Genomic DNA, 20,456 nt, shown 5'->3' on the forward strand with positions numbered 1-20,456 from the left:
ACTAGGACTGGGACTGGACCACAGAGAGACCAGGGATGTCACCATAGAGTTAGAATCACTAGGACTGGGACTGGACCACAGAGAGAGCAGGGATGTCACCATAGAGTTAGAATCACTAGGACTGGGACTGGACCACAGAGAGAGCAGGGATGTCACCATAGAGTTAGAATCACTAGGACTGGGACTGGACCACAGAGAGAGCAGGGATGTCACCATAGAGTTAGAATCCCTAGGACTGGGACTGGACCACAGAGAGAGCAGGGATGTCACCATAGAGTTAGAATCACTAGGACTGGGACTGGACCACAGAGAGAGCAGGGATGTCACCATAGAGTTAGAATCACTAGGACTGGGACTGGACCACAGAGAGAGCAGGGATGTCACCATAGAGTTAGAATCACTAGGACTGGACCACAGAGAGAGCAGGGATGTCACCACAGAGTTAGAATCACTAGGACTGGGACTGGACCACAGAGAGACCAGGGATGTCACCATAGAGTTAGAATCACTAGGACTGGACCACAGAGAGAGTAGGGATGTCACAATAGAGTTAGTGTTAATAGAATGGTCAAAGCACCTCAGACCACAGTAATTTGACTGGTACACTCATGGGTACATTCAATATGGCCACTGGTCCACCCACCACAGAATGTTGACTTCAACAAGAATGCCCGTTATAGAATTGATTATTATCACTATATGCCAACACATGGGGCTCTGGAGTTGCCTACTCATAGAAATAGAATTCTATACCACATTTCTATTATTCTAGTTCTATTTCAGGTCTACTTCTCACCCTCCTCCAGACTGGACCACAGAGCAGTGATGTCACCATAGAAGTAGAATCACTAGATATAGAATTCCCTACTGCAGTTCTATCATTCTAGTTCTATAGTTCTAATACTCACCCTCTTCAGGACTGGGCCACAGAGCAGTGATGTCACCATAGAAGTAGAATCACTAGATATAGAATTCCCTACTGCAGTTCTATCATTCTAGTTCTATAGTTCTAATACTCACCCTCTTCAGGACTGGGCCACAGAGCAGTGATGTCACCATAGAAGTAGAATCACTAGATATAGAATTCCCTACTGCAGTTCTATCATTCTAGTTCTATAGTTCTAATACTCACCCTCTTCAGGACTGGGCCACAGAGCAGTGATGTCACCATAGAAGTAGAATCACTAGATATAGAATTCCCTACTGCAGTTCTATCATTCTAGTTCTATAGTTCTAATACTCACCCTCTTCAGGACTGGACCACAGAGCAGTGATGTCACCATAAAAGTAGAATCACTAGATATAGAATTCCCTACTGCAGTTCTATCATTCTAGTTATATAGTTCTACTACTCACCCTCCTCCGGTCCTCAGCTGCCTCCAGTTTCTTCTGGATGTCCTCTAGGGACACCTCCCTCTTGGGGGGCGAGGTTACGCTGTGGGCTGTGTCCGACACCGGTGATGGGGTCTTCAGGATCACCTCGAAGGCCTGGCCCACCGCCCGCTTGTTGATGGGCTTTACTGCCATGTCTGAAAAACAAGGTCAACTATTTAATTCAAGTCATTCAGGACATTACCATGATAAACTGTGAAGTACCTGTATGATCGAATTGAACAATACAAAATAAGTAGGAAAGAAATCCTTGCAGTAAAATAAACGGCGCATTTCCTGGATTATCTTGATATGAAATGACATCAGGTCAACTACAGTGCCATTCAGATTGCAGTGCTTTGACTTGATCTGAAAGACTGCGCACTGGAAGTAAAAAGTGTTGTGTGATCTGGCTCTGACCTTCAAACTCACAGACGACCAGCTTGTAGTAGTGAAAAAAGTGTCCAATTGTCACACTTGAGTAAAAGTAAAGATACCTTAATAGAAAATTATAAAAGTAAAAGTGAAATTCACCCAGTAAAATACTACTTGAGTTAAAGTCTAAAAGTATTTGGTTTTAAATATATTTAAGTATCAAAAGTAAATCTAATTGCTAAAATATTCTTAAGTATCAAAAGTAAAAGTATAAATCTTTTCAAATTACTTATGTTAAGCAAACCAAACGGCACAATTTTCTTGTTCTTTTAATTTACAGATAGCCAGTGGCACACTCCAACACTCAGACATCATTTACAAACCAACCATTTGTGTTTCGTGAATCGGCGAGATCAGAGGCAGTACGGATGACCAGGGAGGTTCTTTTGATTAGTGTGTGAATTGGACAATTTTCCTGTGCTGCTAAGCATTCGAAATGTAACGAGTACTTTTGGGTGTCAGGGAAAATGTATGGATTAAAAATACATCATTTTCTTTAGGAATATAGTAAGTAAAAGTAAAAGTTGTCAAAAATATAAATAGTACAGTATAGTACGGATACCCCAAAATACTGTTTAAGTAGTACTTTAAAGTATTTTTACTTAAGTACTTTACACCACTAGTAGGCTGACCACTCCCTTTAATCAGTGGAGGAAGTAAAATACAAGACTGGTCTACCCTAAATGTCCTTTTATGATTGATTTCCTTAGTGAAAGCACTGTCTATGTGCATAACCCACACCTGGATGGGATGAAAGATGACGTTCTCTACCACTTTAACCTGGGGACCTTCACACACAACCTAGCTGCCATGTTTGGAGACGTCAAGGTAAGGTTACTGATTGATTCATTAGGCTACTAGCTAGATTGCATCAGTAAATGGACATTCATAACATCCTAATTCCTGCATTCAGGAAAGCAGCCCTGTATTTCTATAGACTTTTTGTATTCAACCCAGGACGTTAACATTTACACCGTCTGCTCTTATGTCCATGTCTCAGTTTGTGTGTTGGGGGCAGTCCCTGGAGAATGAAGTCCTTCATAGAGTATATTGCTGGAGAGCTGAGTCTGGTGGACCCCAAGGCTGAGTACCCCAACATCTGTGCAGGAACTGACCGCTACGCCATGTACAAGATTGGCCCCGTGCTCTCCGTCAGCGTACGTGAAGAAATACAATACTAGTACCCATTTCAATCACTTACGGTTTATTATAGTGTCACTAGATGTTAGTAAGATTAACATGGGTCGGGACTCAAATGGTACCCAATATTGCACTACTTTTGACAAGGGCTCTGGACAAAAGTCGTCACTAGGGAATATGGTACCATTTGGGACACACTCACGATGTTGCACCTTTGGGTGGAATTGTAATCGATGCCCTGGGAATGAAAGGTAATATAAAGGAATAGAGAAGGTTTCTTTGTAAAATAAATGGACATGTTGGTGTGGCAGCTTGTTCTGCCAGACAGACTGAGTTGAGTGGCCTAATCATTGTCTTCCTTCAGATGGCGTCATTCTAACGCAACCGCGTTGCCATGCAGACAAGGTGGTCACGCTATCTGACGTAAGACAGTGGTTGTGTAATGTGATACATCTATGACATCACGTGTCTCTGTCTCTCTCTCTCTCTTTTACAGCATGGCATGGGTATCCCCTCCATCGCCATCATGTTACACGAGCTCATCAAGCTCCTCTACCATGCTCGCTGCACTGATGTTACCGTCGTACGCATTGGGACCTCCGGTGGATTAGGTAGGCCTATATAGAGTTTATTTAGACGTTTTCTGTCAGGTTGTACTTCTCAAGTGCTTTGGATATGATTTAATTCCTTTATGATTAAACACAGCACACCTGAATCCCACTGTAGTCAAACGAGTAATAACACTAATATGTGGTGTTTAAATCAATCAATCAATTAATGTCCTTTAATTAAGCTAAACTTGCATCCCAAATGGCACCCTATTCCCTATAAAGTGTACTACTTTTGACCAGGGCCCAAAGTAGTGCACTTTATATGGAATAGGGTGTCATTTGGGACACAGGCCTAAAACAAGCCATATTTGCTATACATTGTACATACACTGATCCACTTTCTCTCTCCAGGCCTTGAGCCTGGCACGGTTGTTGTCACCAAGCAGTCAGTAGACGCCACCTTCCTGCCCAGGTTGGAGCAGGTCATCCTGGGGAATACTGTGGTGCGCAGCACGGACCTGGACCAAGGGCTGGCTGAAGAGCTGCTGCAGTGCAGCAAGGACCTGGGTCAATTTGAGACGGTGGTAGGAAACACCATGTGCACCATGGATTTCTATGAAGGTGTCAGTTGTTATACGCTACTTCAGTATTTTGCTTGTTGTCTGCGATTCTGTCTTTTTCAAATGTGTTTGCTGTGTTAGCATGGTACCTGACCTGTTTTTGCTCCTGTCAACTCCATTGCTGTCATTGTAAAGCCAAACATGTTAGGCATGACAATGAGTGAGTTGGCATGACAATGAGTGAGTTGGCATGACAATGAGTGAGTTGGCATGACAATGAGTGAGTTGGCATGATGGCACAAACAGACTGGCACTCAGGTTATATTGCTGTGCCCTACTAGTTACTGTGGGTAGCTAGCTGGTGTTTTGTGTGTCCAGGACAAGCGCGTCTGGATGGGGCCTTCTGCTCCTACACAGAGAAGGATAAACAGGACTACCTGACCAAGGCCTATGAGTCTGGGGTTCGCAACATCGAGATGGACTCTTCCGTGTTTGCTGCCATGTGTAAACTCAGCGGTCTAAAAGGTACACCGCTGGTGTAGTTGTATCTATCCATGATGATAGCACAAGCCACATTAGCAGTTACACGCCAATAGTGTTATTAACATATGTAACCGAGTGCTTTTAATTTCACCTAATGAGCAATAGAACCACATTTACTGCAAATATTTCAGTGTGATTCAAATGTGTTTATGTCATCAACATTATGCAGCAGCTAATCGGGATCCTTAATAAATACAAATACAGAAGCCGTCACTGTAGGGGTGGTTTCCCGGACACAGATTAAACCTAGTCCTGGACCTGGACATAAAAGCAAGATCAGTGTATAATCTCCATTGAAAGTATCTTTATAGTCCAGGACTAGCTTTTAGCCCTATCTGTGTCCGGGAAACTGGCCCATAGTGTAGGGCAGGCCTTGGATTTTCCATCATGCAGATTTCAGTTGATTGACATTGATCATTGATTGACTCTTGCCCCTAGCAGCATTTCCTTGCCTCGTTGATAAATGCAATAATTCTCTATACCAACATTGTGATGATGCTCCATGTTTTCCCTTTTCGCTGTGTCTGAAGCCATTCACAAAGTCTGGTAGCCTATAGCACATGTGAGCTAGGGGCGTGTTCAAGAGCGACATGTGAATGTGTTTAGGTCAGGAATGCGTTCCATAGGCTTATATATCATTATAATATACACTATATATACAAAAGTATGTGGACACCTCATCAAATGAGTGGATTCGAGCTATTTCAGCCACACCCGTTGCTGACAGGTGTATAAAATAGACATAGACAAACATTGGCAGTAGAATGGCCCATACTGAAGAGCTCAGTGACTTTCAACGTGGCACCGTCATAGGATGCCACCTTTCCAACAAGTCAATTCGTCAAATTGCTGCCCTGCTAGAGCTGCCCAGGTTAACTGTAAGTGCTGTTATTGTGAAGTGGAAACATCTAGGAGCAACAACGGATCAGCCGCAAAGTGATAATCCACACAAGCTCACAGAACGGGACCGCTGAGTGCTGAACGCGTAGCGCATAAAAATTGTTTGTCCTCGGTTGCAGCACTGCCCCTGGAAGCAACGTTCGTCGGGAGCTTCATGAAATGGGTTTCCAAGGCCGAGCAGCCGCACACAAGCCAAAGATCACCATGTGCAATGCCAAGCGTCGGCTGGAGTGGTGTAAAGGTCGCCGCCATTGGACTCTGGAGCAGTGGAAACACGTTCTCTGGAGTGATGAATCACGCTGCACCATCTGACAGATGAATCTGGGTTTGGCGGATGCCAGGAGAAAGCTACCTGCCTCAATGCATAGTGCCGACTGTAAAGTTTGGTGAAGGCCCTTTCCAGTTTCAGCATGACATTGCCCCCATGTACAAAGCAAGGCCCATACAGAAATTATTTTTCGAGATCGGTGTGGAAGAACTTGACTGGCCTGCACAGAGCCATGACCTCAACCCCATCGAACACCTTTGGGATGAATTCGAACGCCGACTGCGAGCCAGGCCTAATCGCCCAACATCAGTGCCTGACCTCACAATTGCTCTTGTTGCTGAATGGAAGCAAGTCCCCACAGCAATGTTCCAACATCTAGTGGAAAGCCTTCCCAGAACAGTGGATGCTGTTATAGGAGCAAAGGGGGAACCAACTCCATATTAATGCCCATGATTTTGGAATGAGATGTTCGACGAGCAGGTGTCAACATACTTTTGGTCATGTAGTGTATTTGTAAGTATTTAAACATTTCAAAATATAATACTTTATACGTTTTTCCAGAAATGTACATCTGTAACATTTTACTGTTGGCTATTCTTGATTAGTCACCTACCACTAGGTATGTTCTATTGCTGTGGATGGAATGTCTGATCTCGACGCGAGATGCGCGTCAAAGGACAAAGGGTGGCCAAGCAATCTGCTCGTGCGCAGAGCCGCTCATAATTCAACTCCTCCCATTTTCCAGCTCGCTCCGCGCCTCTCATCTTGATCCGAGCCCCCGGTCTTGTCTTTTTCGCTGACTCAGTGCCTTAAAAAAACATTTTCGCCCCTCTGACCATAGCTGCAACACCCGCTGCTACGACACAGACAGCCATGGCCAAAACTGCAATTGGTAAGGATGCGAGTAAGATTTTTCAGCATGGATTACTGTTAGGGTTTTATTATAGTGATGGATGCTGAGATCTAAGCAGACACCTGCATTCGCCTCATCGTTTCTTTACAGTATATGGACCCATAGGGACTGCAGGCAAAAACTGCTGTTCTAGATTGGACATTATATGGATGTTATGACTTAATATAAAGTATAAGATTTATTTTGGTTAAGGTGTTGGCGCGATTGCTTTTTTATTATTATTTATATCCGTTTTATTCACAACTCTGCACCTACTGCTGGTGATACAGAGGTGGCTCTAGTAGAGGCATAATGCAGAGAGACCCCACCCAATGCGCCGGTCTGACTACCATTTCAACACTCCCTGACAGGATGAGATATAATTACTTTTTTCATTTATATACTTTTATAAGTATACTGTTATAACGGTTATATCGCTTGTTTGAGCTCGAATATGATAGAGAATCAATTAGTAGGTGAATGAACGGCGCGTGCTGACAATGCATTGAATTAAGTGGTTCATTTGTTAGGCTACAATAGTTAGTCATGTATTTGATTCCATCATTTGGCTGTTATTCAATTTGGCAGTTGTGTGTATTTTATATTACAGTACATTTGGATTACATTAGAAGATATTAAACAAAAAGTATACATTGAAAAGGGCCTTGTCATCAATATTAGCCATGAAATGCTAATGAAAAATAATAAGGCCTAGAGTATTTTGTTTTGTTTTAGTGAAGGATTCTACACTGAATAAAACTGGTATATGTCAATATAGCACACAATAAACAGGGAGAGAAAACAATTAGTTGCTGTAGATTTTATGTCTTGTTTGACATTTTTCTGAGTTGTTTCTCAGTGGAACTGTAAACGTGATTGATTACCCTCTAAAATCACTTCATGAGTTGATTCTCTTTTCAGTATAATCTGAGAATAGAATAGCCAACACATAAAAGTAATAGGCCTACTTCCTGTTCTCTGATCTCTGTTGTACCTAGAAATACTTGCTCTTGGGGTTCCATAGAGCCTGAATGCATTCTATGTGCTGTAAGGCCTACATTCTATTATGGAATGGATATGGATTCATGCAGTTCTATTGAATCTTAGTGAGTACGATGACATGTGGCAGCAGGCTGTGTTGAGCTGTGAGCCATGGCACGCAGGCGGGAGAGTGGCCAGCCCTGCAGCAATGGGCCGCTCCACACGCTGCTGGCCTTTGCAGCAGTTGGCTAATCAGTATTGACAATCTGCAGTCCTCTTCGGACAGAGCTCTCTCTCTGATACTGTACCTTAGTGAAGGCAGGGCTACTAGTACCTAATACAGTAGGGTGATAGGAATACAGTAGGTAGACAATTTATTTTGGTGTTGGTGTTGGGGGAGAGACTTTGTGTGCGCCCTATGGGCCCTGGTCAAAAGTGGTGCCCTATAATGCGAATAGGGTGCCATTTTGAATTTGAACACAGCCTGTCTCTTCCAAATCCCTCCATCACTATTGAACCCTGTAAGAAAGTGATTACTTCCTCGTAATAATTACAATTTAAACAGTATTTAGATAGAGAGTAGCATCTAGCCTTTAGCTCCTGCCCACAGGATACTGCTAATGCCCATTAGCTCAGTGTTATCAGATCATGATAGAATTAATTAGTAGCGCTCAAGTTCAACAAAAATACATGATCAGTTATGGGCTTTAATACTGTCAGTGTGAAGCAAGCCTGTATGAATGTTATGCATTTCCACACAGCCAACAAACAGCATAATGACAATGTTATCTCCTATAGGTGCCATTATAGTGTCTGACTTTGGCTGTCTAAAATTCCCTATATTATGCTTTACCTTTGCACTATATAGGGAATAGGGTGCTAAAGCACTACAGCACCTTGGGAAAGTATTCAGACCCCTTGACCTTTTCCACATTTTGTTACGTTAGACTTTTTTCTAAAATGGATCAAATAAAATAAATGTCCTCATCAATCTACACACAATACCCCATAATGACAAAAAGGTTTTTTGAAATGTTTTCAAATTTATAAAAAATAAAAAACAAAAATACATTATTTACATAAGTATTCAGATCCTTTGCTGTGAGACTCAAAATTCAGCTCAGGTGCATTCTGTTTCCATTGATCATCCTTGAGATGTTTCTACAACTTGATTCGAGTCCACCTGTGGAAATTCAATTGATTGGACATGATTTGGAAAGGCACACACCTGTCTATATAAAGTCCCACAGTCGACAGTGCATGTCAGAGCAAAAACCAAGCCATGAGGTCAAAGGAATTGTCCATAGAGCTCCGAGAAAGGATTGTGTCGAGGCACAGATCTGGGGAAGGGTACCAAAACATTTCTGCAGCATTGAAGGTCCCCAAAGACACAGTGGCCTCCATCATTCTTAAATGGAAGAGGTTTGGAACCACCAAGACTCTTCCTAGAGCTGGCCGCCCGGCCAAATTGAGCAATCGGGGGAGAAGGGCCTTGGTCAGGGAGGTGACCAAGAACCCGATGGTCACTCTGACAGAGCTCTAGAGTTTCTCTGTGGAGATGGGAGAACCTTCCAGAAGGACAACCATCTCTGCAGCACTCCACCAATCAGGCCAATATGGTAGAGTGGCCAACGTAAGCCACTCCTCAGTAAAAGGCACATGACAGCCCGCTTGGAGTTTGCATAAAGGCACCTAAAGACTCTCAGACCATGAGAAACCAGACTTGTCTGATGAAACCAAGATTCAACTCTTTGGCCTTAATGCCAAGCGTCACGTCTGGAGGAAACCTGACACCATCCCTACGGTGAAGCATGGTGGTGGCAGCATCATGCTGTGGGGGTGTTTTCAGCTGCAGGGACTGGGAGACTAGTCAGGATCGAGGGAAAGATGAACGGAGCAAAATACAGAAAGATCCTTGATGAAAACCTGCTCCAGATAGCTCGGGACCTCAGACTGGGGTGAAGGATCACCTTCCAACAGGACAACGACCCTAAGCACACAGCCAAGACAACGCAGGAGTGGCTTCGGGACAAGTCTCTGAATGTCCTTGAGTGGCCCAGCCAGAGCCCGGATTGAACCCGATCAAACATCTCTGGAGAGACCTGAAAATAGCTGTGCAGCAACGCTCCCCATCCAACATGACAGAGTTTGAGAGGATCTGCAGAGAGGAATGGAAGAAACTCCCCAAATAAAGGTGTGCCAAGCTTGTAGCATCATACCCAAGAAGACTCAAGGCTGTAATTGCTGCGAAAGGTGCTTCAATAAAGTACTGAGTAAAGGGTCTGAAAACGTATGTAAATGTGATATTTCTGTTTTTTATTTTTAATAAATTAGCAAACATTTCTAAAAACCTTTTTTTTCTTTGTCATTATGGGGTATTGTGTGTAGATTGATGAGGGAGAAAAACAATTTAATAAATGTTATAATACGGCTGTAACCAAACAACATTTGGAAAAAGTGAAGGGGTCTGAAGACTTTCCGAAGGCCATTTTGGACTCCTCCACGTGTTAACAGTCTGGTGTGTTTGTATTCTCTCAGCATACAAAGAGAAGATGAAGGAGCTGTCTGTTTTCTCTCTCATCTGCTCCTGCTTCTATCCAGAGGCACGTAACAAGCTGGTCGTCTGTGAGTTTGAAGGTAAGAACCAGAGGCACGCAATGAGCTGGTTGTCTGGGAGTCTGAAGGTAAGAACTAGAGACATGTAACAAGCTGGTCGTCTGTGAGTTTGAAGGTAAGAACCAGAGGCACACAACAAGCTGGTCGTCTGCGAGTTTGAAGGTAAGAACCAGAGGCACTCAACAAGCTGGTCGTCTGGGAGTCTGAAGGTAAGAACTAGAGGCATGTAACAAGCTGGTCGTCTGTGAGTTTGAAGGTAAGAACCAGAGGCACACAAGAAGCTGGTCATCTGTGAGTTTGAAGGTAAGAACCAGAGGCATGTAACAAGCTGGTCGTCTGGGAGTTTGAAGGTAAGAACCAGAGGCACACAACAAGCTGGTCGTCTGGGAGTTTGAAGGTAAGAACCAGAGTCACACAACAAGCTGGTCGTCTGTGAGTTTGAAGGTAAGAACCAGAAGCACGCAACAAGCTGGTCATCTGTGAGTTTGAACTGTAGAAGAAGAAAAATTAAAAAAAAGAAGAAGAAAAATACAATATATTCTTATACAATATATAAGAATATATATATATATATAAAATACAAAATAAGTGTGTTTTGTCTTGTATTTAATTGTTGACAGCCAGTAGATGCCATGTTTACATTGGAAAAGGCGACGCATTTAAGTTGATTATGTTGTGCAATGGAAGTTGCTTTCTGTTGGTGGTAAGCAAACTTGTCTAACAAAAATATAGGATATATTTGTTGTCTTAAGGGGGAAGGTGTTATAGGTTTTGGTTTTTCCATTTATGTTTTGAGGTTGGTCTTTAGCACGTATAGCTCGTTAGCACGTAGGGCGCACTGATTGGTGTCGCCTCGTTAGTCAGTATGTGTTACACCTCTGCTGGAAGCCATCTCGTTAGAGGGAAGGTATTTCACCTGTGCTGGCCCAGGTGCTATTTAAGAGTGGCTGGCCTGGTGCTCCAATTGTTTTGATAGATGTGGAGGGTTAACACCTTTAGTTGTCTTGATAGATGTGGAGGGTTGACTCCTTTAGTTGTCGTGATAGATGTGGAGGGTTAACTCCTTTAGTTGTCTTGATAGATGTGGAGGGTTAAATCCTTTAGTTGTCTTGATAGATGAGGAGGGTTAACTCATTTAGTTGTCTTGATAGATGTGGAGGGTTAACTCCTTTAGTTGTCTTGATAGATGTGGAGGGTTAAATCCTTTAGTTGTCTTGATAGATGAGGAGGGTTAACTCATTTAGTTGTCTTGATAGATGTGGAGGGTTAAATCCTTTAGTTGTCTTGATAGATGTGGAGGGTTAAATCCTTTAGTTGTCTTGATAGATGAGGAGGGTTAACTCCTTTAGTTGTTTTGATAGATGTGGAGGGTTAACTCCTTTAGTTGTCTTGATAGATGTGGAGGGTTAACTCTTTTAGTTGGCTCTCCCTATTTTGATTTCTAGACAAACAATCCGTTATCTGATTTCCCTGATTTCGTTTTGCTCCAGCTTTTGGTTTGCTTCCTGTCTTTTAGTTTGGGGGTTTTCTTTTGTTTGCCTCTTCTTGGGCAAATTTAGTAGGTGCTCATGGTAGGTGTCTTTTAGGTTCCAGTTGTTGTTGCTAGTCAGCGTTCAGTGGACACCCCAATGAGTGTCTTTCAGAACCCCTCTTAAAACCCCACCTGTTTCATTTTGGTTGTTGGTCTGTGACTCTTTGTTAGTTCCCCCTTCTGTTTGAGCGACATTGTTGTTTTTTTCTTGCTGGGGAAACATAACACACGACACTTTTTACTTCCAATGCGTAGTCTTTCAGATCAAGTCAAAGCACTACAGTCTGATTGTCACTGTAGTTGACCTGATGCCATTTCAGCTCAATCCAGGAGCTGAGCCCTTTATTGTATGGGAAGATCTTTATCTTTTACCGTTATTGTTTTGGATGTCCTCCTGAATTGACGAAGATGACTTTATTGTCCAATGTACATGGAAGTCCAACAGAAACTTTTCTCATGCTTTATTCCAACACCACAGAAAAACATTCACAAGACACACATGAAATGGTTTGACATGCACATATCTTCACATATCTTTTGGACATGCCCTAAATTACAACCTTCCTGGACATACTTAATCTATTAACTCAAAGACATGTTTAAAGTGGACATCCAAATAATATAACATATCTCAGAATTACTCCACAAGCACTCAACAATACAGACAAACTGCCATATAACATCTTAATAGCTGCAAGTAAAAATGCAATAGCAAGACACTGGCTGTCACTTCAATTACCAACCATCCTGGACTGGACCAACATTACCAACCATCCTGGACTGGACCAACATTACCAACCATCCTGGACTGGACCAACATTACCAACCATCCTGGACTGGACCAACATTACCAACCATCCTGGACTGGACCAACATTACCAACCATCCTGGACGGGACCAACATTACCAACCATCCTGGACTGGACCAACATTACCAACCATCCTGGACTGGACCAACATTACCAACCATCCTGGACTGGACCAACATTACCAACCATCCTGGACGGGACCAACATTACCAACCATCCTGGACTGGACCAACATTACCAACCATCCTGGACGGGACCAACATTACCAACCATCCTGGACTGGACCAACATTACCAACCATCCTGGACTGGACCAACATTACCAACCAACCTGGACTGGACCAACGTAACCAACCATCCTGGACGGGACCAACATTACCAACCATCCTGGACGGGACCAACATAACCAACCATCCTGGACGGGACCAACATTACCAACCATCCTGGACTGGACCAACATAACCAACCATCCTGGACGGGACTAACATAACCAACGGCATCCAAGATATGGGAAAAAATAACAGTTACAACCCGTTTGAAACTGGACCCCTTTGTAAATACCTGGACCAAATGGACATCATATATAAACCAAAAAAAAAACATAACCCATCTAGACCACAGACCCCAGAAGACCAGACCCCAGAACATAGAAGACCAGACCCCAAACTCAAGAAGACCAGATCCCAGAAGACCAGACCCCAGAATACCAGACCCAGAAGATCAGACCCCCGACCCCAGAAGACCAGACCTTAGAAGACCAGACCTTAGAAGACCAGACCTTAGAAGACCAGACCTTAGAAGACCCGACCTTAGAAGACCAGACCCCAGAATACCAGACCCAGAAGATCAGACCCACGACCCCAGAAGACCCGACCTTAGAAGACCAGACCTTAGAAGACCCGACCTTAGAAGACCAGACCCCAGAAGACCCGACCTTAGAAGACCAGACCCCAGAAGACCAGACCTTAGAAGACCAGACCCCAGAAGACCAGACCTTAGAAGACCAGACCCCAGAAGACCAGACCTTAGAAGACCAGACCCCAGAAGACCAGACCACAGAACAACTAGACACACAGGAAGAAGGATAAAGCACCAGGGTGAAGATGGAGGAAATATATTTATCTTAAACAGATGATATGTTTAAATAAATGTAAAATGTATATTAAATGGTTTTTTATTAAATAATAAAGTAGTCCTCTGAAAGTTTTCACTTGTTTTTCAGACATGGAGGTGAAGCCAATCAACAAGCGGGCGTCGGGCCAGGCCTTCGAGGTGTTTCTGAAGCCCCCCTCCCCGGTGTCAGACGCGACCCATAGCATCATTTCGCCCCCCAAGAGGGAGGTGTCCCTAGAGGACATCCAGAAGAAACTGGAGGCAGCTGAGGACCGGAGGAGGGTGAGTAGTAGAACTATAGAACTAGAATGATAGAACTGCAGTAGGGAATTCTATATCTAGTGATTCTACTTCTATGGTGACATCACTGCTCTGTGGTCCAGTCCTGAAGAGGGTGAGTAGTAGAACTATAGAACTAGAATGATAGAACTGCAGTAGGGAATTCTATATCTAGTGATTCTACTTCTATGGTGACATCACTGCTCTGTGGTCCAGTCTGGAGGAGGGTGAGAAGTAGACCTGAAATAGAACTAGAATAATATAACTTTTAGAAAAAAGGGTTCCAAAAGTGTTCTTCAGCTGTCCCCATAGGATAACCCTTTTTGCCTGCTGTCTGATAGCACCTTTCCCCCCCCCTAAGAGTGTATAGAATTCTATATCTTTGAGTAGGACACCCCAGGGCCCTGTGTGTTATAATAATTAATATCCATATCATTAGAATCACTAGAACAGCCGTCCCATTCAAGTTCACATTCCATGGTGGATGGAGCGGCGGCCATATTGAATGTACCAGTCAAATTACACTGTGGTCTGAGGTGCTTTGACCATTCTGGTGATTCTAACTCTATGGTGACATCCCTGCTCTCTCTGTGGTCCAGTCCCAGTCCTATTGATTCTAACGCTATGGTGACATCCCTGCTCTCTCTGTGGTCCAGTCCCAGTCCTAGTGATTCTAACTCTGTGGTAACATCCCTGGTCCCTCTGTGGTCCAGTCCCAGTCCTAGTGATTCTAACGCTATGGTGACATCCCTGCTCTCTCTGTGGTCCAGTCCCAGTCCTAGTGATTCTAACTCTGTGGTGACATCCCTGGTCCCTCTGTGGTCCAGTCCCAGTCCTAGTGATTCTAACTCTATGGTGACATCCCTGCTGTCTCTGTGGTCCAGTCCCAGTCCTAGTGATTCTAACTCTGTGGTGACATCCCTGGTCCCTCTGTGGTCCAGTCCCAGTCCTAGTGATTCTAACGCTATGGTGACATCCCTGCTCTCTCTGTGGTCCAGTCCCAGTCCTAGTGATTCTAACTCTGTGGTGACATCCCTGGTCCCTCTGTGGTCCAGTCCCAGTCCTAGTGATTCTAACTCTATGGTGACATCCCTGCTCTCTCTGTGGTCCAGTCCCAGTCCTAGTGATTCTAACTCTGTGGTGACATCCCTGGTCCCTCTGTGGTCCAGTCCCAGTCCTAGTGATTCTAACTCTATGGTGACATTCCTGGTCTCTCTGTGGTCCAGTCCCAGTCCTATTGATTCTAACTCTATGGTGACATCCCTGGTCTCTCTGTGGTCCAGTCCCAGGAGGCCCAGGTGCTGAGGGCCCTGGCAGAGAAGAGGGAGCACGAGAGGGATGTGCTGCTCAAGGCCATGGAAGAGAACAGCAACTTCAGCAAGATGGCAGAGGAGAAGCTCACCATGAAGATGGAGCAGATCAAGGAGAACCGGGAGGCCCACCTGGCAGCCATGATGGAACGCCTGCAGGAGAAGGTGAGAGAAGACTGACCAGTAGTACTGTAGTAGTAGTACTGTAGTAGTAGCAGTAGTAGTACTGGAGTAGTAATGTAAGATGGATCATATCAAGGAGAACCGCCAGGCGCACCTGGCAGCCATGATGGAACGCCTGCAGGAGAAGGTGAGAGAAGACTGACCAGTAGTACTGTAGTAGTAGCAGTAGTAGTACTGGAGTAGTAATGTAAGATGGATCATATCAAGGAGAACCGCCAGGCGCACCTGGCAGCCATGATGGAACGCCTGCAGGAGAAGGTGAGAGGAGGAGTACTGTAGTAGTAGTAGTAGTAGTAGTAGTAGTAATGGAGTAGTAATGGAGTAGTAATGTAGTAGTAGTAATTGAGTAGTAAGGTAGTACTGTAGTAGTAGTATCAGTAGTAGTAGTAGTAGTAGTAGTACATTTACATTTTAGTCATTTAGCAGACGCTCTTATCCAGAGCGACTTACAGTTAGTGAATACATATATTTTTTTTATACTGGCCCCCCGTGGGAATCGAACCCACAACCCTGGCGTTGCAAACGCCATGCTCTATCAACTGAGCTACATCCCTGCCGGCCATTCCCTCCCCTACCCTGGACGACGCTGGGCCAATTGTGCGCCGCCCATGAGTCTCCCGGTCGCGGCCGGCTGCGACAGAGCCTGGATTCGAACCAGGATCTCTAGTGGCACAGTTAGCACTGCGATGCAGTGCCTTAGACCACTGCGCCACTCAGTAGTAGTAGTAGTAGTAGTAGGAGTAATGTAGTAGTAGTAGTAGTAGTAGTAATGTAAGATGGATCAAGGAGAACCGCCAGGCCCACCTGGCAGCCATGATGGAACACCTGCAGGAGAAGGTGTGATCTAGAATTAGAATGATTGAACTAGAAAATAAATAGTCTTAATTCTAAGAGACCACTAGGGGTGCATCACGACTGTATATCGTTTAGCTATAACTTCCTGTCCAGTGTTGATATTAGCTTCCTACTCTCTATCTGCGGTGTCTGTCTGTGTCCTGTGTTTCAGGAAAGACACGCAGCCGTGGTGCGCAGGAACAAAGAGCTGAGGGAAGAGCTGACAGCGTGAGCCCCACCTCTCCCCAACGTCCACCAACCACATCCCTCCATCCAGCCTCACACCTGGTCACTCCACAGCAGACACCAAGCCCTGGAGACCTGGAGGGTGGAGGACCTCACTACCAACACACTACACCACCCACCCAAACCCTCCATACACACAAACACATACACACAAACACACACACACACACACACACACAAACTCTTTCACACACACACACACTATCAGTATTAACCGTATTTTTCATTGGATAATGAATGATTTTTTTTTCCTAAGGGGAAAAAATCAACAACATGAAAACATGGGTATTATTTTGTAAATATTTCATTTTTTTATCTATCTTGATGGCTAGGCTGATTGAGCGCAAATAAGTGTATCAAATGTACTGCGTTGTACAATTTCAACTGTTTTGTTTGTTATCTCATTTTTTATTGGTTCTTGAAATTTGAATCCACAAATATTTTCTTGTGAAAGGCTTTGGTGTTGTGAGTTGGTTGTTAGCTGACGTTTGCATTGTTTTCTGATGATGTCAGTTTCTGTGTCTTTGTGAAGAATGCTAACAGACTCCTGACAGGCATCCCACACACACACACACACACACACACACACACACACACACACGTACACACAATTACACACACGCTATGAACGCACATTAACAATCTGCCAAACCCTCGGCTTGAAATGTCCACATGTCCTCAAATGAGCTTGAGGTAGCTGGAACTAGAGATATGCTTGGTCATCTTTAACCACGTGTGTGTCCAGAGGGATCAACTGTTTTATCACTTCCTCCAGACTGACCCCTGACTATATATGGCAGCCTATTCCCTATAAAGTGCACTACTGTTGACCAGAGTAGTGCAGTAAATAGGGTATAGTGTTCCATTTGGGATGCAACCCCGGGTGATTTACTTCAACTTACTCTAGTCTGTTATTTCCACTGGATCTGGACACTTGAATGTTATGATTACATCATACCGCCACCGTACATGACATCTTGGCCAGTAAAATGTTCTAAAGCCCCCCTTTTCCTTTAGCTTGATAGACTAACACAGACGCACATGTTCACTCCAAGTCTACGTATGTGTGTGTGTGTGTGTGTGTGTGTGTGTTTCAAGTGAGGTGTCATATCATCAGCGTCCTCTCTCTGGTAGTTCCATAGATAGAGAATGGATGCTCCACATTCAGCACACTAAAATGACTCTTTTTAGAATATGTCACAACGATCTGCCTGCATCCTCCACAAGCTGACTACTACAGTACAAGTGTTCTCCCTCCGTATGTCTCAAGCTTCGCTGAATAAAGCTTTGGGGTTCTGTCAACATGGCATGCGCCATCTCATTATTTTCTGTGCTAAAGACAAGGAAACATGTAAACTGCCAAATAAAAGAACCAATGACCTAAACATAATGAGTGGTGTTGATGTTTTAGGAATGACTTCTCTGTCCTGTCGATAAGATACGTTGAGTAGGCTACTGTGAGTAAGTAGACAAATGTATGCACTCAATAACTGTAAGTCGCTCTGGATAAGAGCGTCTGCTAAAACGACTAAAATGTAAAAATGTAGAACAGGGTTTCCCAAACTCGGTCCTGGGGACCCCAAGGGGTGCACCTTTTGGTTTTGGCCCTAGCACTACACAGCTGATATAAATAATCAACTAATCATCAAGCTTTGATTATTTGAATCAGCTGTGTAGTGCTAGGACAAAAACCAGAACGTGCACCCCTTGGGGTCCCAGAAGACCGAGTTTGGGAAACGCTAAAGTAGACTATCACCCATTATTTTTTTTTATTGTATTTTTAAATGCTCCCGATTGTAACTGATTATTGGGACAAACAAAAAATAGTGTAAGTCATATTTGTCTTAATCTGCATTTATTGTGTTGAATGTAGAGTAACACTAGCAGAGTGGAGTTTGGTCCCACATCAAGGCTGGCATCAGTGACTGTTTACAGGCTTGCTGGGTTAGGTACTGTAACCCTGGGTTACAGTAGAATACATGGTGGGCACCAAACCAATCAGGGAGGAGGAGGCAACTGCTCATGAACCCAAAATCTCAGAAAATGTCTGAAAAACAGCATTCTTTAAATGTTTAAATGTATTTCTGATCATTCTTGGAATCTCTGAAATAATATCAACTGCCCTCTCAACTGCCTTATCGATTTGATCTTCTAAGAGTGGCGTTGTGTCGGGACAGAGCTCTTTCTGTGGATCCGTGAACGTCTCTGGTGGCAGACTGAGACAATCCACCTGTTTCTTAAAGAAGTCCAGTTCAGCAGCAGTGAGCTCCCTTCTCCTACTGTAGAGCTTTAGAGAGGTATTCCCATCCTCAGCCCATCTCTCCAGGGTCAGGAGGCAGTCTGGGCACGTTGTCAGGAGGACCTCAGAAACAGGGAAGGGGATCACTGAAGTCCATGTGTTGTTGTCATGCAGAGTAAAGTTAGAGTTGATCCTGAAGCATTCGATTCCTGAAGCATTCTGATGTGGAATACCGACGCCATGGAACTGGGCAATGTCAAGAATGTTGTTCTGGGTACCGACCGGCACAGAGACCTCTATCCAGGCACTGTGTAAAAAAGGTATACAGTATTTGCTCCCAGGAAGGACGGTCAGAACTCTCAGCAATATACACCCACTTCCCAAGGCAGATAGACAATAACTGGGCTAGCTAAAACAAAAAAAAACACATCTCCCTAACCATGGGTGGACAGACAGACAGGAGCCGGAGGGCTCAGTGCCTTTTGTAATTAAAGACAGACTGACAGACAGATGACGGACAGACAGACGATGGACAGACAGACACGCGGACAGATGGACAGACAGACAGACAGTACAGTTCAGATAGATAGTACCTGATTGACACCGCTCAGCTCCAGTGGTCTCAGGAGATCCTCACAGGTTAAAGGGGCCGCCTGGGAGCCACTCACTGAGAGAAGGCCCAGGACAACAGCGTCACACACCGCCAGCATCATATCTCAATATGTCTCCCTCACTATAATGTATCTCCCTGTGTCTCTGTACAGTAAGTCTGTCTCACTATGCCTGTTGATGTTTCAATGATGCCAAGGATAGTTCCAGTCTTTTATATGATCTAATGTTTACTCTCCTGTGCCTTTCATGGTACAACAGATCAGATTTCAGGGACATTGGCTGTTTGTACTGTCTGGCAGAGGAGGCTGGTATGAGGAGCTATAGGAGGACAGGCTCATTATAATGGCTGGAATGGAATTATTGGAACGGTATCAAACACATCAAGCATATGGAAACCGTGTTTGACTCCGTTCCATTTATTCCATTCCAGCCATTACAATGAAGCCGTCCTCCTATAGCTCCTCCCACTAGCCCCCTCTGCTGTCTGGGTTCCCAGTTCCACCACTGTTACTAAATCTAAACAAGACAAAGTCCCATTCCTGATCTCTTGTGGACAGACTACATAACATAAAATGAGTATCTGACGCAATTACGCAACATTTTTTTTTGGGTTTCCGAGATGAATTCCTAAACAAAACCTGAACTCAAGGGTCAACATAACATACTGACTGTAAAAACAACCTGAACTCAGGGGTCAACGTAACATACTGACAGTAAAAACAACCTGAACTCAGGGGTCAACGTAACATACTGACTGTAAAAACAACCTGAACTCAGGGGTCAACGTGACATACTGACTGTAAAAACAACCTGAACTCAGTGGTCAACATAACATACTGACTGTAAAAACAACCTGAACTCAGGGGTCAACGTGACATACTGACTGTAAAAACAACCTGAACTCAGTGGTCAACATAACATACTGACTGTAAAAACAACCTGAACTCAGGGGTCAACGTAACATACTGACAGTAAAAACAACCTGAACTCAGGGGTCAACGTAACACACTGACAGTAAAAACAACCTGAACTCAGGGGTCAACG

At 44.1% G+C, this 20,456-nt stretch overlaps 3 protein-coding genes across 6 annotated transcripts in view; 2 read left to right on the forward strand and 1 right to left on the reverse strand.

The window, feature by feature from the left end:
* LOC121542802 (stathmin-2-like) overlaps positions 1-19,640 on the reverse strand; it is a 23,330-nt gene extending 3,690 nt beyond the window's left edge. Inside the window, exons 1-2 of one of the 2 annotated variants that reach the window (XM_041852351.2) lie at positions 19,394-19,640; positions 1,357-1,529 (exon numbers count right to left, since the gene is read on the reverse strand). In XM_041852351.2, the coding sequence (XP_041708285.1) occupies positions 1,357-1,527 (171 nt within the window). In that variant the 5' untranslated portion in view covers positions 1,528-1,529; positions 19,394-19,640. Of the gene's footprint in view, positions 1-1,356; positions 1,911-19,393 lie in introns of those variants that run through there. The other variant, XM_041852350.2, reaches the window with a different exon arrangement.
* On the forward strand, positions 2,353-4,612 carry LOC121543794 (uridine phosphorylase 1-like). 2 transcript variants are annotated; one of them, XM_045208581.1, is made up of 4 exons: positions 2,353-2,634; positions 2,807-2,963; positions 3,443-3,557; positions 3,909-4,612. In XM_045208581.1, the coding sequence occupies exons 2-4, from the start codon at positions 2,835-2,837 to the stop codon at positions 4,196-4,198; spliced, it is 534 nt and encodes a 177-aa protein (XP_045064516.1). In that variant the 5' UTR covers positions 2,353-2,634; positions 2,807-2,834; the 3' UTR covers positions 4,199-4,612. The 2 variants fall into 2 exon arrangements, with proteins under 2 accessions (XP_045064516.1, XP_041709879.2); XM_041853945.2 differs by having other exon boundaries at positions 2,353-2,963.
* On the forward strand, positions 6,207-17,946 carry LOC121542800 (stathmin-2). Of its 2 annotated transcripts, XM_041852346.2 has the most exons (5): positions 6,207-6,660; positions 10,180-10,278; positions 13,819-13,991; positions 15,272-15,463; positions 16,488-17,946. In XM_041852346.2, exons 1-5 carry the CDS (start codon positions 6,642-6,644, stop codon positions 16,545-16,547), a joined length of 543 nt encoding a protein of 180 aa, XP_041708280.1. In that variant the 5' UTR covers positions 6,207-6,641; the 3' UTR covers positions 16,548-17,946. The 2 variants fall into 2 exon arrangements, with proteins under 2 accessions (XP_041708280.1, XP_045064515.1); XM_045208580.1 differs by lacking the exon at positions 6,207-6,660 and having other exon boundaries at positions 10,038-10,701.
* Positions 19,641-20,456: the final 816 nt, after the last annotated feature.

This window comes from Coregonus clupeaformis, chromosome 28 (genome assembly GCF_020615455.1).
Source record: "Coregonus clupeaformis isolate EN_2021a chromosome 28, ASM2061545v1, whole genome shotgun sequence".
Classification (NCBI taxonomy): Eukaryota; Metazoa; Chordata; class Actinopteri; order Salmoniformes; family Salmonidae; genus Coregonus; species Coregonus clupeaformis.